The 25,761-nt window shown below is 40.3% G+C and overlaps 2 protein-coding genes across 2 annotated transcripts in view; both read left to right on the forward strand.

Annotated features, from left to right (window-relative positions):
• Positions 1 to 9,014, forward strand: part of LOC103353279 (KN motif and ankyrin repeat domain-containing protein 1-like) — an 11,904-nt gene extending 2,890 nt beyond the window's left edge. The window contains exons 2-11 of the mRNA XM_008276169.1: positions 1 to 111; positions 492 to 644; positions 1,154 to 1,262; positions 1,366 to 1,521; positions 1,681 to 1,768; positions 2,352 to 2,571; positions 4,670 to 4,812; positions 6,180 to 6,380; positions 6,626 to 6,724; positions 6,840 to 9,014. The exon at positions 1 to 111 is cut by the window's left edge and continues 1 nt beyond it. Of these exons, the coding sequence (XP_008274391.1) occupies positions 1 to 111; positions 492 to 644; positions 1,154 to 1,262; positions 1,366 to 1,521; positions 1,681 to 1,768; positions 2,352 to 2,571; positions 4,670 to 4,812; positions 6,180 to 6,380; positions 6,626 to 6,724; positions 6,840 to 6,902 (1,343 nt within the window). The 3' untranslated portion in view covers positions 6,903 to 9,014. The remainder of the gene's footprint in view (positions 112 to 491; positions 645 to 1,153; positions 1,263 to 1,365; positions 1,522 to 1,680; positions 1,769 to 2,351; positions 2,572 to 4,669; positions 4,813 to 6,179; positions 6,381 to 6,625; positions 6,725 to 6,839) is intronic.
• A 7,114-nt stretch (positions 9,015 to 16,128) lies between these two features.
• Positions 16,129 to 25,412, forward strand: LOC103353281 (probable global transcription activator SNF2L2). The gene is made up of 6 exons (XM_008276170.1): positions 16,129 to 16,335; positions 18,201 to 18,430; positions 20,692 to 20,797; positions 23,837 to 23,938; positions 24,101 to 24,245; positions 24,401 to 25,412. The coding sequence occupies exons 1-6, from the start codon at positions 16,240 to 16,242 to the stop codon at positions 24,532 to 24,534; spliced, it is 813 nt and encodes a 270-aa protein (XP_008274392.1). The 5' UTR covers positions 16,129 to 16,239; the 3' UTR covers positions 24,535 to 25,412.
• The last annotated feature ends 349 nt before the right edge of the window (positions 25,413 to 25,761 follow it).

The raw sequence follows: 25,761 nt of genomic DNA on the forward strand, positions 1-25,761 counted from the left end.
CGACTGACGGTTACAGCAGCCGAGGAAATACCAGCCCTAATGTGTTCTGCAACAAAAAAGCTGCAGTACAAGGAGAGACAGAAATCCATCGGTTCAGTTCACAACCAACAGGTAACACTAGAGGTTTAGTTAGATTTAAAGGTACCTTGTGGAGTGTCTTCATTAACAGTTGTATTTTAATTGAGCCAGAAAACCTCATAGGAATCTTCCGAGGCCTGGAAAACATTGGTAAAACTGATGTTTAGCTTAGCTCAAGACCAAGCTACACTATATTGTTTATGTTCACTTAGCATTTGCAATATTGCTTTCTGCAGTCAGAACGAATGTGTATTACACCACCTGTGCGTTTGCAAACAAAACTTTGCTCCAGTGTCACGAGTTGTCTAAAACTCCACTTGGTGCCACTAATGTGATAACTAGTCTTGTGTGTGTATTTAAATCTGAAGTGTCATGTGGGTACCATTCAAATCTATCCTCTTGTTTTCCTGCAGCCAACAGAGACTGTCAGTCTGCATCTCAAATTTCAGTTGACTCTTTCAAGTGTGACAAAGAAAATCCAGGAATCAGTCAACAGGGTGGTAATGATTCAGAAGTGAAAAAGATGATTAAACTGTTGGAGCAGCAGGCATTCTCAGCTCTGCAAGGTAATTATGCATGTTTGTGTTGATGTGTTATAGTCCCAAAAAAGAAAACATGAAGAATTCTGTAAACATTAGGTGGGTGAGAATAAAGTCCCTGCAAAAGTAATTGAAAATATTTTTAGTTTAAATGTATTTTACTTTGTAACCACTCCCGAGGCCCAGTTTAAACTTGCACTAGTTTCAGAGGAAGTGGCTGCCTTTGGCTTGGCAAGTTGACTTTCTGAGGGATACACTTGCAATGTTTGGAATGATATCTGGTTTTGGAAGGCGCCTCATACCACATAGCAGTTAGTGGCAGTTAGAGGGTCTAAAATTGAACGGCTTCGTAGGAGGAATGGGTGTAAGAGAATGCTGTCTGTTCTCAAATGAGGCTCTTAGACTCGTCATAATATATCATGTCCTGCCCAGACTGAGTCAGTGGGTTTGTAACTACTTTGTTAGATTTGTTGTATTTAATTAACTGTCTGCTGTATGTTAAGGTTGAGAGACAAGTACTTTATTATTGTTTCTAGACAGATCAACTAGTGCTGGTAAGCCTCGGTCTGTAATGAAGAAGCAGAATGGGGAGCAGTCCTGTAGCAGCAACAGAAAAAGCATGAAGTTTATGAAGGTGACTGCAGGGTAGGTATCTAATGACTGCACTAATATTTTACAGCTGGATTCTTGGATGGGATATTTCAATTGATATTTAGTGTGTTAAGCTTAGGTTGTGTTTTGACCTCAGATTGGACCTCATGTCAACCTACGAGCATGAAGAAGCAGAAGGAAGGGGAATTAAAACATTCAGAGAAGTTTCTCAAGATGGAATCCAAGCAAGAAGAGGGAAAGATGGTTCCAACAAGGGCCTGAAAGGGCCTGCAAAATTATATACACACCAGAGGTAATGTAGAAGAAGTCTAGAAGGGTTTAGAGTCACATAATCTCTCAGTTGTATAGGATTGTATTTAAAGGCCTAACTGCATGAGTCTTGATTACTATGTAAGTTCAACCTTTGAGCCTTCCTCTCAAGTCTTAACTCCCACCTTGTAACTTTTTTCAGGCATAAGTTAAGTGAAAGGATGTTTTCTGCTTGCCAAGCCTTAAAGACGCACCTGAGTGATGACACAGCTTTAACCAGCAGGGAATTGGTATGTTTTGCTCACTATATTCAGTATAAGAGTCACTGAGTGTATGTGTGCGCCTGTGCATACGTGCACATTTAATAGTATGTCCCTGGATGGGTGCGGAAGGATGTTGGGACAGGGTGTGTTCAAGCATGTCATTTAAAAAGACTTTGGCATTGGATTCAGAAAGCACAGGAATGTGTTGATGCAGTAATTTTCAGCCATGAATTCGGGAACAATGACTTTTCTAAGTGAGAGATGCCTCAGTTTTCACAATAATTTGGTAAACAGACGTAAAGAAAGGAACTCGAAACAGTCACAAAACTCTCAAGGTTTCTCTTTTTTGTATTTAAAATAGTGGCAAATTCTTCTTCCTTTACGATGATATTTTTTTGATTGTTATTGTGAGTTGTTGCTTTATTATGCTGTGTCTGTGTTCTTTTAGTCACATCCCTGTAATTACAGGATGTTCCTATCTATTCAAAGCTGAAATTGCTCTACACATTGAATTATGGCAGCTTTCAAGACATTTATGAGGATTCATAAAAAAAAACAACCCATATTGGTATTTTCTTCTCTTTGTGTTGTATTATGTTGTCCCTTACAGCAGGACTGTCTACAGACACTCCAGCAGGAGTGGTTCTCAGTGTCCAGCCACAAGTCAGCTACTCCTGACGCTGTAGAGGACTACTTATCTACGTTTCGGGTCATTTCACCCTTGGTGTTGCAGTACATAGTTAATATGGCTGACGGCAATGGAAACACAGCGCTACACTACAGCGTTTCTCACTCCAACTTTGGCATCGTCAGAAAGTTGCTTGATGCAGGTACACTGACACTCAAAGAGCAAGTACAGCTCATTATGTGTTGTAGCTTTTTCATCTTTTCTGTCCCTCCTCACTGTGAGAATTTAGCTTGTGTCACTGCAATTGGCACTTACAGTGAAAGAAGACAAACAGATGAATTATCCCGCTGGTGTTTTTTAACCCTCTGCATTTTCAGAACTACTATAACTACTAGTTGGGTTTTTAGTTCCACAACAATTAAGTTACAGACGAAGAATCAAAGGCACCATTTTATGCGGATGAGGCATCTTTTACAAATTAGCAGCACTGCATAGAGACCAGTGAAAGCTCTGGTTCAGTTTGTTGTATGTACACAATAATATGCTCTGTAATAGCCACTAGGGGGCAAAATACCAACACAGGGTGAGTTCCTCTGTTTGTGGTGAGGTACTTTCTACTTTGAGTATCTAAAAATAGCAAGTTTAATGTGCATTAAAATCCCCAGTACTGAATTAGGATGTTTTTTCTTCTATCTTAATGCTGCTGCCTAACCTTAGAGCAACAGTGCTCGTCACTACACAGTATGAAATAAGACACCAATACAGAACAATATAAAATTAGAAGTATTGATGACATGAAACCCTGACTGTTTAAACCAACAGGGCGAACAGAATACATTTTATTGACTGCTGCATAACCACTAAATGAGTTTACACCACACTAGAAAAGTGCATGCATGTCTTCTGGCTTGTGAAAGTTGCTGTTAAAATGCTTTATCGATCAAAAGTTCTGTAATAACAGAGCAGCGCCTGTTTCTGCTCTAACATTAGGCTTTGATTGCATAATTTTTTCCTATCACATCATTTTTAGATTTAGAAAAGTAAATAAATGCTTGCGATATTCACTTTTAAAGTCCTAATAAATTGTTTAACCTTTTCTTGAGCCCTGAATGGGTTTATAAGTGATTGAAGGGTTAGAAATATGAATAAAGGCAAGGCTATACAGAGGCTTCAATCAATACAAATTGAACAAAGAATACATGTCCTAGGGAATTATATGAAGTTGTCTGTTTTCCTTCCATCAGAAATCCTTGCTACAGCTTTTAAAAGAGATTGAACCTAAACCTGTGTGATCCAAAGGCAGGTGGAATAGAAAGATATAATGAACAAAAAAAAGAGTAAAACAAAAGTTGAACTACCTGTGTCACAAATACACACAGCAGCCACAACAATACAACTACCTGCCTAATATTGTGAAGTTTCCCCTTGTGCTGTCAAAACAGCTCTGACCCATTAGGGCATGAATGTGAACATTAGCCAGCCTCCTTTGGTGTCTGATAGCAGGACATTGGAAGATTGCAGGATTTCCCAGATACAACGCTGCATTCGAACAACATAGTCAGTGCTACACCCTTTACCTGGCAGTGGTTTTAATGTTGTGGCTGATCAGTGTATATTTACGGCATTAGGATGTTGCTTAAATTGAAGTGACCCTAAAAGGCAAGTGAAACTATGTTCAGAACGTCTTTGAAATGTGGTGATTACAAAAAAGAGCCCTGTTTGAAAGTGTGTTGAGGTAGTTTGATGCTCTACATTAGGCATCGAGTGACTGTTTCAGCAACTTATGTGTAAGTTCAGCACTTCTAAAATGCAGGTTTTCGAGGGCTTTTAACAGCATAGCAGCAGTTAAAGAACTGATAGTTGAGTACACTTTGAGCAAGACTGAAATATATTTGTGCCATTGCTACTGTGCAAATAGAGCATGGCTTTTGTAAGTACTGACATTTTTTCTGTGAATATACACCTGCACAAATGGGTGTCTTTGTTTTAGGGCAATTTTTTATTTTGACATTCGTACTTACTTTGCTGGTCCTAGTTGTACTCTCTGATACTCCTCTGTAAAAACTCCAAAACAGAAGCAGTTGTTGTGCTTTTCAATGAAATTCCACATCATTTAAGCACCAGACAAAAAAGCATTTAGTTTTGTACAAGTATTTGTTATGAAATAAAACTTAATGCAATCAGTGTAGTTGTTGTGAGTTTGCTACCAATAAATAATGAAATATGTTCTTTTTTCCTCCCCCCCCTTTGTTCCTATCTTTTGTTTTTCTGATTCCACCAATTGACCACCATCACTACAGAGGTGTGTAATGTGAATCAACAGAACACAGCAGGTTACACACCCATCATGCTGGCTGCACTCGCAGCTGTGGACAATCCAGATAACATGAGGGTGGTGGAGCAGCTGTTCACAAAAGGAGACGTCAATGCCAAGGCCAGCCAGGTCAGTCTGTTCTCAGGTAATGGGTGATGGTGTAATGTCCTCCTGGCAGATTCTGTTTTTGCATGTTGTGTCCATTTGCTGCTGAGGATATTAATAAAAAAAAAACCTTGTGATAACTTTTGCTATCATTTGAGTTACTTTACCTGCAGTCCAAATTTACTTCAGTTCAAGTCAATGTTATTTGTATAGCGCAGTTCTCAACATATGTCATCACACAGCGTTTAACATAGTAAGGTATAGACCTTACAAATTTAAACAGAGAACCCAACAATGAGCAAGCGGTTGGTGGGAAGGAACCAAGAAAAACCCAGAAAAATAGACAACAAACAAAACAATAATAAACACATGGAATTACTGAGAAAAGTATCAAGACCAAAGTATGTTGGGTCATAAAACACAGCTGGCATCAGAGTTTAGTGCAGACAAAAGTGAAACCGTTAAAAGGCTGTAAGACTGCCTCAACAAAGAAGCAGCCAGCATTAGGCTGCAGTAGCTAAACAGTGTCTGGGCGTTTTGCATATATATAATATAGTGATTGGGATAAAATATAATGATTTTCAGCTTAGACTGGGTTATGTTACCTGATGAAACCACGTGTCACAGATGAGTAGTTTAAGGACCGTTGCAAAATTGAAAAGCTAACAATTCTTTATGTATTTACAGTCTCTGACTGTATTTACAATCTCTGACTGTAAATACATGGTGTAATTTTGGAGATTTTTTTTAAGATAGCATGCCTCCACACCTTCCAAAATTTTGTTTTCTGCTCTTTTGTAAGTTTTCTGTCACCATCAAGTTAAAATGAAATTAGTTTTGCTGCAGTTTTCATAGCCATTCAATTTTAAATGTGAGTAATAAAGTCATTTTGTGCTTTACTGATTTTACACTCCTACGTGAACATTTCTGAAACTACAGTTTATATACTATCAGCTGTATACAATTTGCTACAAATTGTTGGAAATTACAGAGATTTTGCTTAAAGACTTCATCTATTGAACTCAGAAATGGTATTTATTATTATTAAATTATTAGTAGTGTTTATTTGTCATATATGTTTAAATATGTGCTTGCCTTTAGAGAAATTTTCCAGCTTAACATGTTCTACTCACATGTACACTAAGACAAAGATGTCAGGTTACGCAGACAATTCATTGGAAGTGTCTCAAAAATGACAGTCTTTTCTCAGTATCTGGTATTAAATCCTCTTAAAGAATTACTGAGCCCTCAAGGAGTGAAAAATTGCAGAAAGTAGGAACTGTTTGATTCCACAAACTAGATTTAAGCCTATATTTTAGTTATTAAATGTCTGAGTAGTGCAGACTCGCCATGGTTAACTCTATACTCTGTGTTTGCCTCCTGCTGTCCAGGCTGGTCAGACAGCTCTGATGCTCGCTGTGAGCCATGGCAGGATGGACATGGTACGGGCACTCCTGGCACTGGGAGCGGAGGTCAACGTCCAGGACGACGAGGGCTCCACGGCGCTTATGTGTGCAAGCGAGCATGGCCATGGTGACATGGTTAAACTACTGCTGGCACAGCCGGAGTGTGATGCCACCCTGACTGACAGTGTATGTGAGTCACTGTCTCTGCTCAGTGCAGCTTCTGTTAGCCTGGTGGCTTCAAGCTGAGACGTGGAAGTGTTCCAACTTTTTACATACTGTATTACAAAACCAGAGAGTGAACATTTGTCAGAGAGACAATGAGAAGCTGTGTTTAATTCAATATGTATCCAGTAATGCTGCCTTTTTTCATTTGAAAGTGTGAAATGAACAGCAGAATCTCTTCTAATGTTGATGTTTTTGTGTGTGAACAGGATGAAAGCACAGCCCTGTCCATCGCTTTAGAGGCAGGGCATAATGACATTGCAGTGCTCCTTTATGCTCATGCCAACTTCTCCAAAGGACCGACAGGGGTATGTGGGGTCAGCATTTCCACACCAACACTTAAACTAATTGTACAGGTCATTTTCTTTATTTTTTTACTAGCTTTCATGTTAATAATGTGTGCGTATTTGTGTGTCTTTACAGTCTGTTGCTCGTCACAGTGGCAAGTCTCTTTCTACTTCTGGCGGAAGAAATATCTTTGAATGAGCGGTTGCCCCAAAGCCTGAAGTGATGCTTCATGAATCATATTTATGAGGTGATTCAATATCAAAGGATTTTAACAGGCACTTACCAAGTTAGCCAGAGAGATTGTATCAGACTCATAATTCACCATGTGACAGAATGCTAGTTATTCCCCAATGGCACGCATACAAGTGTAGCATTTGCATAATTTGAAATCATGTGTTTTATACTGTATATCAGAGGATTATATATGCATGACAGAGTAGTACTGCTATTCTATATTCATAACATAGTCAATAATGTTGTGTCCTGCAGTCATTATATTCTTGTTTCTTTAACTATCTAAATTCTTTTTTGTTACTTATTTAGGAAAAAGGTAAACTTTAAAAGCTTTATATATTCATATTTTTATTGTAATGTATAAAAAAGGATTTATTTGTATTTATAAGTTTATGCTTTTATCTCTATATACTGGTTTACTAGAACATTCATGATGCATAATATATAATTGAAACATGTTCCATTCTGTCATTCTATCAACCAAAACCACAACTACATGCATTAGTCGTGCAACTGCAGTGCTGCTGATGCAAATGAAGAATTATGGGAGGTGTTTGATGTTGATGATATGTAAATAAATATTTCAGCACCTTGGGAAATATACTTATTGCTTTCTTGCTGAGAGCTAGATGAGAAGATTGATGTCAATTTCCAATCTTATAAACATAAATCTAGAGCTAGTAGACTGGAAACAGAGAAACAGCCTGGTTGGCTTGCAACCTCACAGTGAGGACACAGCTCCAGAAAGTCACTCTGCCCTGTCCACAAATCGCCAGGCACGTAACCGCCCATGAAACAACAACTTGTCATATTTACACTTTGGTTTATGTACAGAGACAGCAAACAGGATAGAACGTGTGAAGAGCTTTAGATGTGCATCTGTTTACCTTTTCACACAGCCAGCTAGGTGTTGCCTCCTATTTCCAGTGTTTATGCTAAGCTATTCTTATCACATGCTAGCTACAGCTTCATGTTTAGCACCTGTCCTCCCCCAACAACAAAACCCTACAGGTAGTTTTGCAAGCAATTTATTATTACCTGTATTTGCATTTTCAAATCAGGCAACCTCATGTGATTTAGAAATGAGTCCCTCACATCTGTGTTTCATGCAGTGCAGTGGGATAGGCAGAGTCTTGGTTTTAGTGTAATTTACTGACATTATCTGCAAATATGACGTTAACAGGCTGCCACATAGCAACTGTTGAGCATGTTGAAAGACACCAAAATGTTCTTTAGCAGGTCCAGCCATGCACGTCAGCCATCCCATCATCCTTTGAGATTTTGCTCCTCTTAGCTGGTTCTTGCTCTGAATGGGTCTCCACGCTGTGTGGCAACAAAATGCCGTCGAAACATTTGTCTATAATAATCAATGCAGGCTTCATACTTCTAAGAGCTGGAAAAGGGCAAAAGAAAGGTGCGAAGAAAACAAAGAAGTCATAGCAAAAAAAAATTAAAATGACCCCAAATCACAGAGATGCCAATTTATAGAACTTCTGTGTTTGATGGGTAATTTGAAGTGGATTTTTCCTTTTACATTATTGACACAGAAGATTTACGATCTGTTCTGAAGCTAAACAACTAGACCAGGTAGCTTCTTGCCTTACCTAACTAAACAGCAGGTGAAAACCACCCCTGTGTGTAATTTGGTCACTTTTTCAAACACACCTCTGTGTTGATTTAGTATATGGATAATATCAGACAGGAGGAGCAAGTCACCAATAAGGTTGGAGAGCTGGTTGGGTTTAACAGTGGGACAAATACTGAACGATCAATTTTCTCATCGTCTCACTTTACAGCAAGAAAGTAATTAGGCCTATTTCCTAAAACTCTGAACTACCCCTTTAAGTGGCCTCTATGTTACAGTAGATCATTTTGACAGTGGTGAAGGATGGACGGCTCAATGTTGTCTGTTCTGTGGTTATAGTGACATCTTATCATTAATTGCAAAGGTTTCCAGTCATTGTAGGATTTAAATATTAAACAATTGTTTAAGTTAAATAGACAATTTTACACGAGTTACCCATTATTGTTGTCAATTTAATGAATGCAATCCAATTAAAATTATGAAAAATATAATTTCTTGTAGTGTTCTATGCTTGGTAAAGATACCTCAAAATAGTTTTGGAGTTCGTTTCTGCAACGTCTCCACTTCAGAACAATGACTGTATACAAAGATGGACAAACCCTCCATGACGTCACCCACTGGTTTCCTGAACAGCAGTTGTGAAGGTCAGTGTGGCCAGTGTGACTCCTTCTAACTTCCGGCTAATTCAAAAATAAGCAAACACGCGTAACGTGAGTGGAGCTGATGTGGGCCAGTTAAAAGTATGTGGGCCTTGGACTGCCTGGTGATGGTACCTACCTCCTGCTCAAAGCAGCCATGGCCTTAATTATGCATTCAGTTTTGATATAGTCCAAACTCCTAAGTTATATAAAAACTTGGCTCCTGTACAGTTGTCATGAACAGTGAAATTAACAAAAAGAACCCAAAAAAATGTTTTTTGCACGAGGCTGCAACCTTTTTATTTCAGTCGTGAAGTTGAGCATCTTAACATGGCGGTCTATGGGGATAGACTCAGCTTGTGAGCCAGCCTCAAGTGGACATTGGAGGAACTGCAATTTTTGGCACTTCGGCACTGACATTGACTGCAGACACCTCAAGAAGCAGCAAACAGAGATAGGTGTGTGTCTTTTTGTTCTTTTTTTGTTTAGATTCTGCAAGTTTCAATTCTAGCAGGTTTCTTAAAATTTCTCTTCTTTTTTTTTTTAAATAACTCAACCTTCCTGTCATCATTTTGGGCAGTATAAGGACAACCATATGAAAAAATACCTGTTCAGCCTTCAGTGTATCATTAACACGTCTCCCATTTTTCAGTCTGGCAGATACCAATTTTGTTCTCCTCTAAGACAGGAACAGCAGACCCCTCTCACCTCCCTGTTTCCTCCCCTCACCAGGTATTGTCCTCTGTGTTCATCCCGTCCCCACTTGTTTGACTCCTAATTCTTTCAGAGAGCTTGCACTGACTATTTCATGAAGATGCTTTAAATTTTAAACACTTTTTCAAAAGACGTCTGTAAATGACTGGTTTATTAGTTGGCTTTGTGACCTGACACTGAAAATTCCAGCCTGGAAAACTGATCAAAGTCTCCTTTGCTCTGTTGCTGTTTGCAGTACTGCAAATTAAAACAGAATTTTAGCTATGAATAAGCCATAAATCATTCATCAAACATTCAAAATAACCTGTGCCCTACAGTTCTGGGATGTTTTCATGAATATTCCTTAGGAGTTTCAGTGGTGCAAGAAGAAAGTAAACAGGGTGATAATTCAGTTTTATAACACTCCTGCAACTGAGACACTCTTTGTTTCATTTTGCACAAAAACACTGTTGGTGTGAACATGTGATAAGCTATAAATAAGAAGGAATCATAGAATAAGATGTAGCTCAATTTTTAAAGTGTGAAATGTTTGTTTTTTTTCTTCTATATTTTGTATCATTTGCAGCAATCCAAAGCTATTTTTGTCCGATATTTACATTAGTGGAACATGCAGTGACACAGTGGGTTGTCTTCCTGTCCCTTTTCTGCATCCACCCACATAATTTACATTTTACCTATTTCCATGGCTTTTAAAAGTGGCGTTTGAGTGTACAAGATAGAAAGCTTGTATGAAAAGACAGAGTATAAAATTATGTTGTCATTTACGGCCTGCCGCCGCACTCTCTTCCCCCTGTGTCCCATTCCTGAGAGCTTGTGTGACTGAGAGCACTCTGAGTCATTTCCCAGCAACAGCAATAAAATACAATGATATACAAGGTCCAACATCAAAATTTGCTGTTGCCATGGTAACAGTCAGCAGTTTTGAGCAAGTGGTTCTTAGGAACATAATTTTGAAATGATATCTCTATTTCACTGAGGTTGGCTGATCCAGTCATTTAATTCAGCCTATTATCGGAGAAGAAACGTCACTACATGTACTTGTTCGAATAGATGTGGTATAGGCTGTGTGGAAAAAACAAAGCAGATATTTTTATTTTGTTTTTTTTTTACATAAATGAATGTGATGTGAAGCTGACATGCATGAAAAATGGGCTGTCATAATTTCATGCCATTTAATCTCCATGTAAGCTGAGCCCAGACATGCCATCAACAAACGCTTGTTTCGGTGAACACAGTACATCTGTATCCACTGCAATATGTTGCATGTTCTTGACATCTGCTGCCTTATGATTAATTTGGTGGCTCATGATTTAATTCTTCAGGCCTGGAAGTGGTGCAGCACATCTTTGTGTGTATGTTCCTGCAGCTCCGTAGTCATCTATTGTCTTGGCTCCGCAACATGTGCCTCTTTTCATTCCACAACGCAATGCATCCTCCTGTTTCCCAATTAAGCTCACATTTATCAGATACCACATTAAAACCTCTGGCAGTTGAAGTGAGTGAAACTGATCGTCTAGTCACTGTGGCACCTGTCAAAGGATGAGATATATATTATGCAGCATGTGAACAGTTGGTTCTTGAATGGGCTGGAAACAATGGGCAAGTGTAGCCATCTTAAGCGACTTCTGGCAGTGTGCTGGGAAACCTTGATTTCTAAAATTCATGTGAACGTTAATTTGACACATTTCATAAAAACATTGCCAAACTAAGACCAGTTTAATCCCACAAGAAAACTGCATTCTTAGCTTTCATTAGCTTGCAGCTGGACTACTGTAACTCCTTTTACATTGGGAGGACACAGTCCAACCTTACCCGACTACAGTTAGCTCAGAATGCTGCTCCCAGGCTTTTGCCTGATACTTAATTGGATAGCGCATCACTTCTGCTCTGTCACACTTGCCCTCTCTGCAAGTGAAGTACAGAACTGAGTGTAAAATTTTACTGTTTGTTATTAAAGTCCTTAATAGCTTAGCTCCGCAATACATTACTGATATGTTTATTCCTTTTTCTGCCCCTAAGTCACTGCGGTTTCTGCTTCTCTCAGTCCTCCACTCACGCTTTAAAACCAAAGGCGGTTATTGTACCCAGGCATCTGGAACACTCTCCCACTCCACATTAAATTCTAAGCCACCATTGGCAATTTTAAATCAAAAATACAGGCTCACTTTTTTTCCTCTCGCTTTCAGTTCTTCCTAAAGCTGCTCTCATAGTGTCCACTCTGAGTTTCTTTTTATTGCCCTGCTGTTTTGTAGTGCTCAGATTTTACTCAGTTTTCTTTCACTTTTTTTTTGCTATTATAGATCCGCCTCTTCTTTAATCTAGCCAATATGCGTTACCTTGGCTATTGTTCTTACAGTTACCGTCATGTGTTCATCCATATCATTCCCTGTGACTCGACCTCATGTACCACCTTCCTAAACATTGTTGTAGACCACGCACACCCCTACATTACAATGGTATTCCCTGATGGCAGTGTCCCCTATCAGCAGAAAAATGCTCCCTGCCACACTGCAAACATTGTTCAACAATGGTTTGAGAATCATATATCTGCAGGATAAGCTTAAAAGTCCAGTTCACGGAGGCCTGACGTTATGACTTGCAGGATCTGCTGCTAACGTCTTGGTGGCAGAGGACACCTTCAGAGGTCTTCTGGATTCTATGCCTTGATGAGCCAGAGCTGTTTGGCAGCAAAAAGGGGGAACTACACAATATTAGGCAGGTGGATTTAATGTTGTTGCTGACCAGTGCATATTAAATCTTATTACATATTATAAAGACCAAGTAATAACTGGTGCTGTGCCATATCGTAAAACTGAAACTAAAAGGCTTTGCAAAACAGTCCAGTGTACTTGTACTTAAACCCTGCAACCAATCTGATGTTGATGAAATGTTGTTGATGGTTTCCTGGATCTTGATCCTGAAAACCTAAAACTCAAACAAATTGGTAAAAGCAGTTTTAGCACTCTGACAAGACATTCCAACACAGTGTGACGCTTCGATTTGGCGTGGAGGAGGATTCTGACTAAATTTAGTCAAATGTGGCTCCATCAGCTGTATTTCATTTAGATCGCACAAGTAGAGCCTATAGATTCAGTAAAAGGCCCTGATCAATGACTCTTACTCTGAAGAACACTATTTTCATTGTGTTTTTGTTAGTGTTGCTTTTACTGGTTTGAAGAGGGCGGGTTCAAATAAAAAACCTGATGTCACATAGGCAGCAATTAGGATTTAGTAATATATAACTTAAAGCACCTATGATCAATACTTTCATGACGTTAATGGATTGAATGGCTTTGTGTTGCGTGAAAGGGGTCATTCATCGTGCTGTAGTTCCCTTCAGTTCTACGGAGCCTTGTACAGCCTTTCCAAGTATGGTTTTAGTTTTCTTACTCAAAACTGTTCCTTCTCTTGTAATGTTGTTTTTGGTCACAGCATGCAGTTGTGGGCTACCTGCCCAGCACCAGATGAGCTTGTGGAACATTTAGGAGCTAAAGGGCCAGATACAGTATTTCACTTTTAGTTGAGAAATAAAAGAAGAGTGATTAGTGGACCTAAATCATCAGATGGCCAGCAATCAATCTGCTCAGGTGTCTGCTGGGTATTTAAATAGGCAACTGTTTGTTAACACCTTCCTTGGCAACAGCACTACCAGATGGCAGTGGCCATCCCCAACAGGACAATGCATCCTGCCACCCTGCAAGAACAGGCCAGGAACAGTTCAAGTAACATGAGGAAGAGCCCAAGGAGTTGACCCAGCCTCCAGACTTCCTGCATCCTAATCTAATAGACAAGCCACCACAAGTCCAACCCACAGAAGCAGCATGGTGTAACCTACAGGACCCACAGGATCTGATCCAAGGTCATGGTGCCAGAAACAGCAGGACAACCCCAAAGGTCCTGAGACCATGCTTTGATAGGTCAGAGATGCTTTAGCGGCCTAAGGAGGACTTATACAAGTGGTGGTGTTAATGTGTACGCCACTGTTGTGTTTAGAGCTTGGTCTGCTACCACCCAGTAACAAAAAAACAAAACAAAACAAAACCCAACAATGCTGCTTTAAAGAGAAACTTTAAGAAGGAAAGGCCCTGTTCTCTGGGGAACCCTGTGGGGGGTGCTGGGGCTGTTGCTATGAGCCCAAAGTCAACCACGTTCCCAGTGAGTGTTGGCCCTTATCTCCAATTTTGTTTGTCATATTCATGGTAAGGATCTTAAGGTGCAGCTGGAATGACTCAGAGTTGCATCTTTGCTTTTTACAGATGACATGGTTCTGTTAGCGTCATCAAGCTGTGACCTTCAGCGCTCACTGGGGTGGTCTGCAGCCTAGATGATCATCAGTACCACCAAGTCTGAGGCCATGGATCTCTGCTAGCAGCTGGTGGATTGCTCTTTTTGAGATAGGGATGAATTGTTGCCCAAGGGAATTGAGGAATACGTCCGTATGTTGTTCATGATTGATGGGAAAATGGAGCATGAGATGGGCTGACAGATTAGGGCAAAGCCCTCGATTTACCCTTTGGTCTTCGTTTCAAACTTAACTCATGGTCATGAGCTCTGGGTAGTGAATAAAACAATGAGGTTGTGAATTCAAGCAGGTTTCCTCTGTAGGCTGGCTGGGCTCAGCCTTGGAGACAGGGTGAGGAGGTCAGATGTCTGGAGGGAGCTCAGAGTGGAGTCGCTGCTCCTTCGCAGCAAATGGAGCCAACTGAGGTGGTTTGAGTGTCTGATTAGGATGCCTCCTGGGTACCTTCCTTTGTAGGTTTTCTAGGCACATCCTCTTGGGGTAGACCGGGACACAATGAAAGGATCACATGTCTCATTAGGACTTGGAACACCTTGGGATCCCCCAGGAGGAACCTGAAAATGTTGCTGGGATAAGGGACTTCTGGAATGACCTGCTTCGTCTGCCGCCACCACGACCCGACCCCCGGATAAGTAGAAGAAAATGGACTTAGGCTTTGAAAAGTAATTCTTTTGTTCAACATACAGCTCTCGTTACACTTTATTTTCATACTCTTTAGCCTAACCTGTCATCATATGAGATGCCAATAAGTCATCGCTGTGTGTAGAATGTGCTTTCGTTGCCCACAAGTGGCCAGACAAAATAAAATAAAACAAATCAGTTCTTGAAGGTTTAGGATGTGATGACAGTTGTGGGCTCTTTTGCTCATGCTGATCAAACCACACACACAAAATCTGAAGCAGATTAGCTGGAGGTTGATGGGGTTTGTATGCCTGTTGAACTGTTGATTATTGAGTCCCATATATTTAATTTAATCTGTACAGAAATACTTTAGTTAACAGGGACTTTATAGAAAGGTCAGTGTATTTCATACATCCTATTGTGATAAAAATAGACCAGCGTAACTGCAATTAGGCTATAAGAGCAAGAAAAACACTGTAACTACCACCTTAAGTATGACAAATGGCCTTGACCAGCTGCTACAAGATTGACTTAAGTGCATGGCAAAGCAGTGATGGATTTCCTGCTTAACTCATGTACATCTTTTCTCTCTGTTTCCATTGAATTCCATTCGCAGCTGCTCTGTTCCTGCAGTTGCCAAGTTTCTACATTGTACAAAAGGATTAAAAAAATGCTCTGTCTTTATGAGTTTGGCCTTATCTGAAGAACCTGCGACAGAATCCGTGATGTACATGTGCCTGGTTTTCTTGTATGTTCTTTCCTGCGGTGGGAGTTTGAACATGTGCTGTTTTCGAGCAGCTTTTGCACATTGTTGGGAGGGGGAGAGAAGAAAAAAAAAAGGAAAACTCAAATTGCTTCACAGAATCCAGATGTGTTCAAACATCAGCCCAAAGTAGAAAAAGTGCCCTGTTTTGTTTTTTTGTAATGCAGTTGTTACAGCCCAGCAGCTCAGTGTTGCAGAGCTGTTTTTCCTTTTGCTGTCTTGGCTGAGGAATTAAGTGTAATCTGAGTCAATATTTATGCATTAATCACCCTGCTGGAATTCTGAGGCTGCACATACAAAACGTGCTCTCACTGTGGACGCATATTTCTAACATCCCCTGCCCGCATGTGTTGATCTAAAAACAGCCCGTTCCCTCTTTAAAAAAAAATGCAATGCAAAATTTTAAAGGAATAAAAAAAAAAAAAAAAAAAAATGGACCCGATAACTTTAACAGCGGGGTAGGAAGAGAGAGAAAAAAAACGTCTGGCAACAGTCGATATTAAAAACATGCAGAGGGAGACAAGCTCGGGGCCTTCCAGAGTCAGGAAAAAGACTTCGGAGAGCTGCAGACAGGAGATGGGTATGGCATTTGTATTTTCCCCCAGCCCATTGATTTGTATATGAAAACATAGCGCTTTTATTCTCCCCCCTTCTGGGCTCTGCTTCTGAGTGATCAGCTGATGAAGAGACTAGCAGCTCGCCGCTATGCTGGCTTGCTAATTCTCTCCCCCACAGCTGCAGCCGATCCTGATAGCCAGCCTGCAGATTGCAGTCAGGTAAATATCCTCCTCCATGTCTTTTCTTCTCAGGCTCAGGATTCAGCCAGGGTACATCGCATGGGAAGAGAGGAAGAGATGGATAAAATGTGTGTGCGTGCGTGCGTAAATGTCTATGTGTGTGTGTGCGCGCGCGCGCCAGGGAAGGAGAGCGAGTGTCTGTGAGTTTATTCGTGTCTGTCTGTGTAAGTGTGTGTAGTGCGTGTGTGTGTGTGGTGTGTGTGTGTGTGTGTGTGTGTGGTGTGTGTGAGTAAGAGCAGGGAGAGAGGGAGTGTGTAGGTGTGTGTTGTAACAGATGAGAGGGAATCTTTGCCAGATTAGTCAGGGAAGAGGCAGGCTTGTTAGGAGATAGCACAGGCATGGAGCATCACATGCACACACTGACACCCTTCCACTCACACATGCACAGTCAATCAGGCAGCTCTCAGCTGTGTTATACATCTTTGAGGATTACCCCTCTATCCCTCCAGTATTCCGCTGGAACGATTGCAGCCCCTTAGAGAGAGTAGCGGGGCTTTCAAAGCACCACATTTGAGCCGAACGATGATGAGCAGGATTTCTATTGTTGCCTCTCTAGTGTTGTTGTCTCCTCTAACTCTGCCATGTCTTTTTGCTTGGAAGTGCAGGCATGATTTAACATTACTGTCTCACCATCAGCTATATTTATTTTTGTATTTGTTATTGTTTGTCAGTGATAATTCTGCATGATACTGTTCCTCTTGACAAATGTGTGCAAAATACATCTCAGCTCGCTTTTCGTCTCTGTCCTTGAGAAATCCATTTTCACAAGTGCATGCTCTTTTATATGATGCTGTGTATTCTGTATGATCCTCTGTGATTGATGCATCAATATTCTGTTCGGATTGGACAGCATGCCTTCTCTATTTCCTCCCTCTTCTCCCCAGCCGGGTGGCTGCTGCTGCTGCTGCTGCTGCTGGTGCTGGTGGTGCTGCTGCTGCTGCAAGAGCTGCTCTTGCTGCATGCATACTCATGTTTCTGGCCTCTAATTGCCTTTGTGAAAAAAAACACAGTGGTTGCTGCAGATATTCGGAAAAGGAGCGATGAAATGCTCAGAAAATAATTCAGCAGGCGCCCCTCGTCATAGCCACACACCTAAAGTCATGTTGCCATCTCGTTTTCGTGCACCAATTCGAGTGCAAACCAGGATAATATGGATTAATATTTATTGCACTGTAGCATTTTTAGACTCTTACAACATGGCTTCTTCAAATTTATTCACATTCATTGTGCATTCAAAAAAAAAAATCTGCATCCCCTTGATAATCATCTGACATCAAAGCCTCCAGATAAAATAATCTGTCCTAAATTTGCAGAGACAGCGCAGCAGTTGGGTCGCTCCAGTCCATGTAAATTCAGATGCTGTTGTAATAAATAAATAAATTCCTGTTTCATTTGAATACAAAACCATACTGGGTAATTCTACATTCTTGAACTCCAGCCAATACTGCTAATTAGATGAAGACTGGGAGTGCTTTAATTTGGGGGTTTTAGGCTGAGAATCTATAGCTGCTGTCTGAAGTGCTTCAGGTTTCTGTCTTTGAAAGCATCCACTGTGTGTAGCAGTTTCTGAGAGCTGTCACATGAAAGTCAAAGGAAGAGTTAAAATGAAGAGTTTTGAATGGAACACACTCACAACTCTTCTTAGTTCCTCTCATTCACCAGTTGTTATTATTCATGAAATGCAGAAGTATGAACTGAACAACAAAAGAAGAGTGGCTCAGGCTGTGTGTGTGTACAACATATATACCGAGCATGTTTTTCATCATGCAGCGTTTCATCCACCTTACTCTGTAAGTTTCTTTGAGTTTGTTAGATTTTCACACCCATTGTTCTTCTTCCTGCAGCCTGAGGCAGCAGAGAACGGTTCCCTGGAGGACATGGAAGAGGACATCAGTCTGAAGAAGCGTAAAGGTGATCACCATGGAGAGAAAGAGCTGCAGGCCGGGCAAGAAACTGGCGAAAAGGTCAAACGGAAGCGAGGACGCCCGCCAGCTGAGAAACTGCCTCCAAATCCACCTGAACTCACCAGAACACTGAACACGTTGGTGGATATGGTCATCAACTACAAGGATGGGTGAGGGCTGTCAAATATTTGTGGCCTGTGTCTTGACACTGTGATGCAACTATACTACTGCTTGTCTAAATACATACAACGTTATGTTTCTTTATAAAACATATGAAACTTGATATCAAAATGGTCCCATTTTATTATCCAAAACACTGATACAATCTAGTAGCACTTTTTTCATGCTCATGAGACTTTTATTTCAGTAACAAGTCAACTATATAGTTTCCACAAGTTGCATCAGACTGTACTCGTGATCATCACTTAAAGGTCCCATGTTGTGGCCAATAATGAAAGTCTCACGTACCCAGAATGTGTCCTTCAAATTTTCACCTCAAAATACTGTAGAGATGGTTAATTTGACCATGACTGTGTAACTCCAGGTTTTAGTTCTGCTCTAAACGGGCTGTTTCGGTGTCTGTAGCTTTGCATGCAGCTGAGCTGCTGCTGTCTACACCTTCTTCAAGAAGAAGACGCTCTCTGTGTCTGGTATTGACAGCATCAAGCTAAACAGTTGACTGTACCGCAGCCGACATAAGTGTGAGACCAGGACTTTCCATCTTTCTAACTTTCTCTTTGAGCGATAATTTTAAATTGAAATACAAAAAAAAATCACTGCACAAATTCATTGTTTTTATGTAGTGAGTTTGTCAGACAGTGTTGGGGTTATAAAATCAGTTTATTAGTGAAGCAGAGCTGCAACTATGACGTGATTGCTGCGTAACATGTAGTCTTAATGGGCTGCGTTTCAGTCACGACAACGGAGACAGAAATATATAGAAATACAGTCATGACTCGATAATCCGACACTAAATGTAAAACCTTCTTTTATGTCGGATAGCAAGGCTGTCAGATTGTCAAGACGGAGGTCGAGATGCAAGGAGGGCTTGATGCTTGAAGGGTCATTTGTTGTTAATATATTGTTCATTAGTTGTTATAAAAACTTGGTGGGCTGGTCCGAACAGCACTTTCTGGTATCTGGCCCAATTAATGATGAATATCCGAATATTCTGCATGGTCAAGGGGTATGCTTCCACTCCGGGGGGGGCGCTCCTATGGGAAGGAAGTGGCCAGAACGCACAGGCAGTACTGATGCTAGTTCAGAATAGCGGTCACAGTTCTGTTTCCACCGGCGCCACTCCCCCGCTGCCACAACCATCTGTGTTTACTTCCGTAAACACTGAGCACGCTCGTTGCGTGTGATGTCGTTGTGTCCTCTTCTGCGCATGTGGGACACTTTTGGGTCGTATGAAGTTCACACAGCAGATCACATACAGGTCGCATTTAATTGGAAATGTGAACGAACTAGCAGAAAATCAGATTTCACAAAAAAAATCTGAATTGAGCATTAAGTCTTGCAGTCTGAACGTAGCCAATCTGTTTGATCGTTAAGTCAGATAGTACACCATAAAATGGCATGTCGGAGTCGAAATCCAAGGCTGTCGGTAGGTTCAGACTATTTTTCATGGGTTCCGTTCATTTTTCCTGAAAACCTGTTGGACAGCAAGGTTTTCGGATTGTTGCGGGTCAGATTATTGAGTATGAGAACAGCTTTATTAGGAATTTGGTTGTATTGAAACGCAGGTTGTGTGAGCACAGAGAGCAGGAGGGAAATAAACAGATGTAAACGGCTGAAACCAGCTGGAGTTAAGTTGCATTGAAGGACAGCATGCAAAATGAACAGCCTTTAATTTACACCTCCACGTTTCTAACAACCACAAAACGCAATAAAAATGGATTTTCATCACATGGGACCTTTAAAGCTGGCATCCATATGTTATTTTTTTTCTAATAAATTAGTGGTGGTTTAATTTTGGAGCTAAACTAAGAGTTTCCAGAATAGCAGTTCTGTGAGGCACAGTGGTGGTGCTTTGAGCTAAAATGCTGGCACCAGCATTTCTCTTACTACTTGCTCAACTTCAGATGTTGTGCTCTTTCAACATAATAATTCAATAGATTTTGAAGCCAACCTGCCTTTGAGGTTATAGTGTCAGCGAGTCACTTGGGCCCGTTTTTGAATGCTGTTTTTATCAGTTCAATCAATCAGTGCAGCATTCCAGTTGGAGTTGTGGTGCCATTGTTATTTATAGAGGAAACGATTTAGAGCTGGTGCTTGCGAGAAAACAATATTAAATTTATTCTTATGTCTGAGGATAACAAGATAAGGAAAGACGTCAGCTGAGGCACCACTGTGACCTCCAGATGATCCAATGATCAAACCTTTTTATGGACAAAATGAGATTAAGCAAAACTCGACATTGTGCTTCCAGGTTGGGACGACAGATCAGCAAAGGCTTTGTGCAGCTTCCCTCTAAGAAGGAAGTACCCGAGTACTACGAGCTGATCCGAAAGCCTGTGGACTTCAGAAGGATCAGGGTATGTGCCACTGAACACCTTCAGAACTCGTATACAGATTCCACTTGTATCTTGTCTTCTGAGACAAATCAAAGAACGGATAGATGAAACTCCAGCAGATACATAATACATCAAAAGAAGTTTGAGTGGCTTTACTGTTTTCAAAAACTTCTTTTAACAAATACTAATTGAGAGGATAAGCCAAATAGTGCAGGTACAGTTCATTTTAAATTCACTTACTTGGGATATTCTGAGATTTACAGCTGAAAATAAACACAAAATAAAGCAGTGCACTTTAAATATATGGAGAAGTAGTTTGTGTGTGCCAAAGATAAAGAGTTAGTTTGAGATTTGCTTGACTTGAATAAAGCCTTGGTGTGTGTGTGTGTAGATTCTCAGTCATCCAGGTCATGGTGATCCTAAGTGCTCCTACGTAAAAAGCAACTGGACTTCTGCTTTTTGGTTCTTGAAGACATTTCACCTCTAATCCAAACTGTTTCCTTAGTTATCTGACTGATGGACAATCCCAGGTATTTCTTCTCATCCCCAAATCCACAACTTTAGGCTGGTTAATGACCTGGAGGTGGTCTGTGGAGGGATCCCAATACCGTGTTATGCGTACCTGATGAGTTGTGCTGTAGACCTCCTCCCCAGTTTAACACAGATGGCTTCCTTAGCACCTCTCTCCGGTCATCTGTCTTCCTGTCTAACAGGTGTACGTTGCTGTTCCTCAAGGCTTGTGAGTCATGGCTGTTAACACACCATGAGCTTTAGGGGTTGAGATAAATACCTGGGCTGCAAGGTGGCGCAGTTAGTAGCACTGTTGCCTCGCAGCAAGGTCGCCGGTTCGTGTCCCAGTGGGGGCACCCGGGATCTTCCTGCATGGAGTTTGCATGTTCTTTCTGTGCAGCGTGGGTTCTCTCCAGGTTCTCTGGCTTCCTCCCACAAGTATTGATTGGTATTAACTGGTGATTCTAAATTGTCCATAGGTGAATGTGAGTGTGCTTGGTTGTCTGTCTCTAAGTGTAGCCCTGTGATAGACTGGTGACCTGTCCAGGGTGTCCCCTGTCTTCACCCTAGGTCAGCTGGGATAGACTCCAGTCCCCCGCCACCCTAGTGAGGATTAAGCGGTGTATAGATAATGGATGGATGGACAAATACCTGAGACTCACTTACCTAGAACTGAGGACATCTCTTGGATGAGAGGTGAAACGTCTTCAAGAACTAAAATGAGACGTCCGGTTGTCTTCTACTGAAGCACTTGGGGTTGACTTGGAATGTTTGTTTTTTGGCTTGAGCAGGATCACATTAAGTAAGTCTTTTAATTTAAGTTTGTCTGTCCCTTTATATTTTATGTCTAGCTCTTAAATGTATGGAAAGCTAAACTCCACAAAGCTGTGCTAAGATGCTGATTTGAGCTACACACCAACATGCTATCATGCTGATGTTAGGCGTGTATGTTGCTTCTGTGCACCATTATAATTTATAATTCTAAAACTATCCCCAGCCAATGCCTGAGAGAATCAGGGGATCATTTCGATAGATCTTTCGGGAACCATTCTTGTCTGTTCCAATTTTCTTGGCAATCCATTTGCTCGCTGTTGCAAAATATCAGTGTGGACCAAGTTGGCTGACCAAATTTACCGTTATTATAGGAACATCATCTTTATTGCTTGATAGAACAGAGAACAATATGGCAAACCAAAATCTAGATGTCAACAATAGTAAACAAGTAAACATATTTGAATGACACAAACAACGAATTTGACTCCACACCTCATAAAAATTGACAGAAATCCCTACCAGCTAAGTAAAGAAGAATGAAATAGTCATATGCTAGCTCCTTTGATTAATATTTACTTATTGCATTTCGACCTGCTGTGTATTCACCTCACATGAAGCGACACAACATATAAAACGTCCTGCTAAATCAGCCAAAACAACGGGCTTCAAGAGTTTTCCAAAAGATAAAACAGAACCTAAAAACATCTACTACAACTCTCAAACCCAAAACCACTAAAATATGTATACTGACATAACGCTGAGGTGGTTTCGTCTTTAAAATTGCATTGGTAGAAATTGTGTCTTTAGAGTTTAAAATAATTATATCCAACTGAAACTGTTCTTGCAGCAGGTGATCTGAAATCATCCACACAACAAGCCCATATTCCAACAAAAAGAAAGAGCTTAGCTGAATCATAGACAACAAACAGAAACAGTAAATAATAAATTCAGATATAGACCACATGTACCATTTTTTGATCTTTAACAAATAGATGTGGACCTTTTCAATATAACTCATTGTTATACTCATTCTATACGCAAAAGGGCACCCAGTGATATAATTTGGGGCAGTACTTTTTCATAAACAGTTTCATATTAAATATAAAATCTAAGGTGGAATTGCTGAAAAAAAATCATTCAATTTAAGATGATTTAACTTGACTCAAACGTTCTTGCATACACTCTGCAGTAGTGTGCAACTTTCTGGCAGTGCAACTTGGGATTAGATCTAATATCTAAATGTTAAAGAAATAAATGTAAAAAAAAAAAAAAAAGTTAAATATATGGGGAAATACGCTTTTTCCCCCTCCTTTCTTTCTCACATATAGATAGTAAGTTCTTCACCACTCTCGTGTGTGTATTAACCGTGGTAATTGGAACCTGGCAGGGGATTAGCTTAGCTTAGCATAATGACTGGAAGCAGATGGAAACAGTTAGCCTTCATGGAGTCCTGCAGCCAAAGACTTTGGTTTTGTTTGAAGTAAATAAACCAAATGTAATGTATCAGTCAGTGAGCTGTAGAGGTGCTGCCAGCTGGACTTTGTTAATGCAGGACAGTGTTCACACGTGTTAGTGGTTTTCTCATCTAACTCTCAGCTGAAAAACAAATAAGTCTATTTCCCAAATGTCACTGGTTGACTTTGTTTTTCCTCACAGATATTCTCTGTCTTGTACTACTATGTATTGAAAGGAGGTAACAGTTAATTATCTTTTCCTTTTTTTTTAAAATTATTGGTTAAATTGCCTAATTGTTTATTATCACCCTCTGCTTCACAGGAACGTGTGCGTAATCACAAGTATAGAAGTGTGGGGGATTTGGAGAAGGATATTTTCCTTCTGTGTCATAACGCTCAGACTTACAACCTGGAGGGATCTCAGGTGAACCCAAAGGAATTCTTTCAATTGCGAGCAACTCAATTATTTTTCACAGTTTCCAATCTATTATTGTGGTCGTAAATAGGTTTGGATGTCGATGTGGTGAACAACAACCAATGCTCTGGTTGTCTGTGTGTGTGTGTGTGTGTTTGTTAACGGCTGCAGATCTATGAGGATTCGATTGTCATTAAGTCTGTTTTTGAGAGCGCGAGACAGAGAATTGTCACAGACGAGGAACAGAAAGAGACGGTTAGCGCCAGTCACAGCGATAATGGCGGCGGAGCTGAAGACCAATTTGTTCCATCAGCAGGTAAGGCCCGCGTTGAAATCAAAGCAAAAAGAAGACGAGGACAAACACTTCCTCGCTTAAAAATGGTCATTTTAAAAATTACTGCTTGCTGGCTGAAAAATACAAATACAACGTTTTGCATTAGACTCATCCTGCTTTTTTCTTTTTGTAACCAGTGAAACCATTGCCGGTCCAGATAAAGAAGGGAGCTAAGGAGGAGAGGAGCAGAAACACCATGGCCAAGAGACTTCACAGTGATTTAGACAGCGATGAGGATCTAGAGGATAACACCACAAAAGATGAGGGTTGAACTGAAGAGCCCTGTTTTTTTGTATTCTTGTTCATGTCTGTTCTCTGCCACATCCCTTTTCATCGGTTTGTTTATTTTCTAATCAAAAGAAAGGTCTTTGAAAATAACAGGGGAAGGGCCACTCAAAGAGAGGCACTTATGGAACAATGCTTTTTCTTTTAGATGACTCACTCCACTCAAACTCATCTTGCTGCACATAGTGCTGTTCTGTTCATTTAGCTGGTCTTTTACAATAATTATACATTACGTTTTATCTGCTTTAGTCCCCGTGATTGCTTCTGCAGATATTATGTAAAACACCAGTTTCACTGACTGTTTTTAATCAATATATTTGATTGTATGAAATGCCTTCGTATGTCTTTGGAGCATGATATGTATCTCTCTCCTGAAGCTGGCTCCTCCAGAGAAGCCCCCGCTAATGACAAAGTTGATGTGTTGAGGGCCAGAGAACTGAAGCACACTGGAAGGTCTTTTTAAAGAAATTCAGAACAAAATGAAAACTGTAAATTTGTTTAAAATCTCTGAATGTGATTTTAGAGATGATACATCTTTGATAAAAAAAAATATATATATGAAAAAAAAACAGAAGTATGAAGTCACTCAACAAATACTAGTGCTGATAATATGCCTTTTGTCTGTTTCTGATACTTGATGGAATCAGTTTGGGTCTAACCAAGGGTACTCAAGATGAGCATTTGTATCCCTTGTGCTACAGTATATTCACATATTGTACAGTTTGTCTGAAAAGTAACTAAAAACTAAATTTCTTCTCATTTACTCTCCATGTTGTTGGGGAGGAAGGAAGACATCATTGTTAAGACAATCCCTCAAAACATGTATCACTTAAACACTTGCAAAATAAATTTTACCAAAAAGTCCCACTGCTTGGTTCTTATTATTATTAATGGGAATACTATTAGTTGTTCTTGAATTAGTTGAACTTTTGAAGGATTAAAAAAAAATCTGATGTTTTGTCAAGTTTAAATATAAAATATATCATATTTCATCACATACCTCTATGTTAAGACACCGTGACTCCCTTTAAATGACAAATCGTGTTTGTGAACCGCAGTTTTGAGCATCTGCCAAAAGGTGGTGCAAGAGAACTGTCTGGGAATGTTAAATCTTGTTTGCTGCAAGTGTTGCTTTCCTAAACCCTATTCAGAACTTTCATGTTGCCATACATTGAAGGACTTTGAGGGTCCAATGGACCCCAAGAAAAAATAT

The sequence above is a fragment of the Stegastes partitus genome, unplaced genomic scaffold (assembly GCF_000690725.1).
Source record: "Stegastes partitus isolate 25-593 unplaced genomic scaffold, Stegastes_partitus-1.0.2 Scaffold66, whole genome shotgun sequence".
Taxonomy (NCBI): domain Eukaryota; kingdom Metazoa; phylum Chordata; class Actinopteri; family Pomacentridae; genus Stegastes; species Stegastes partitus.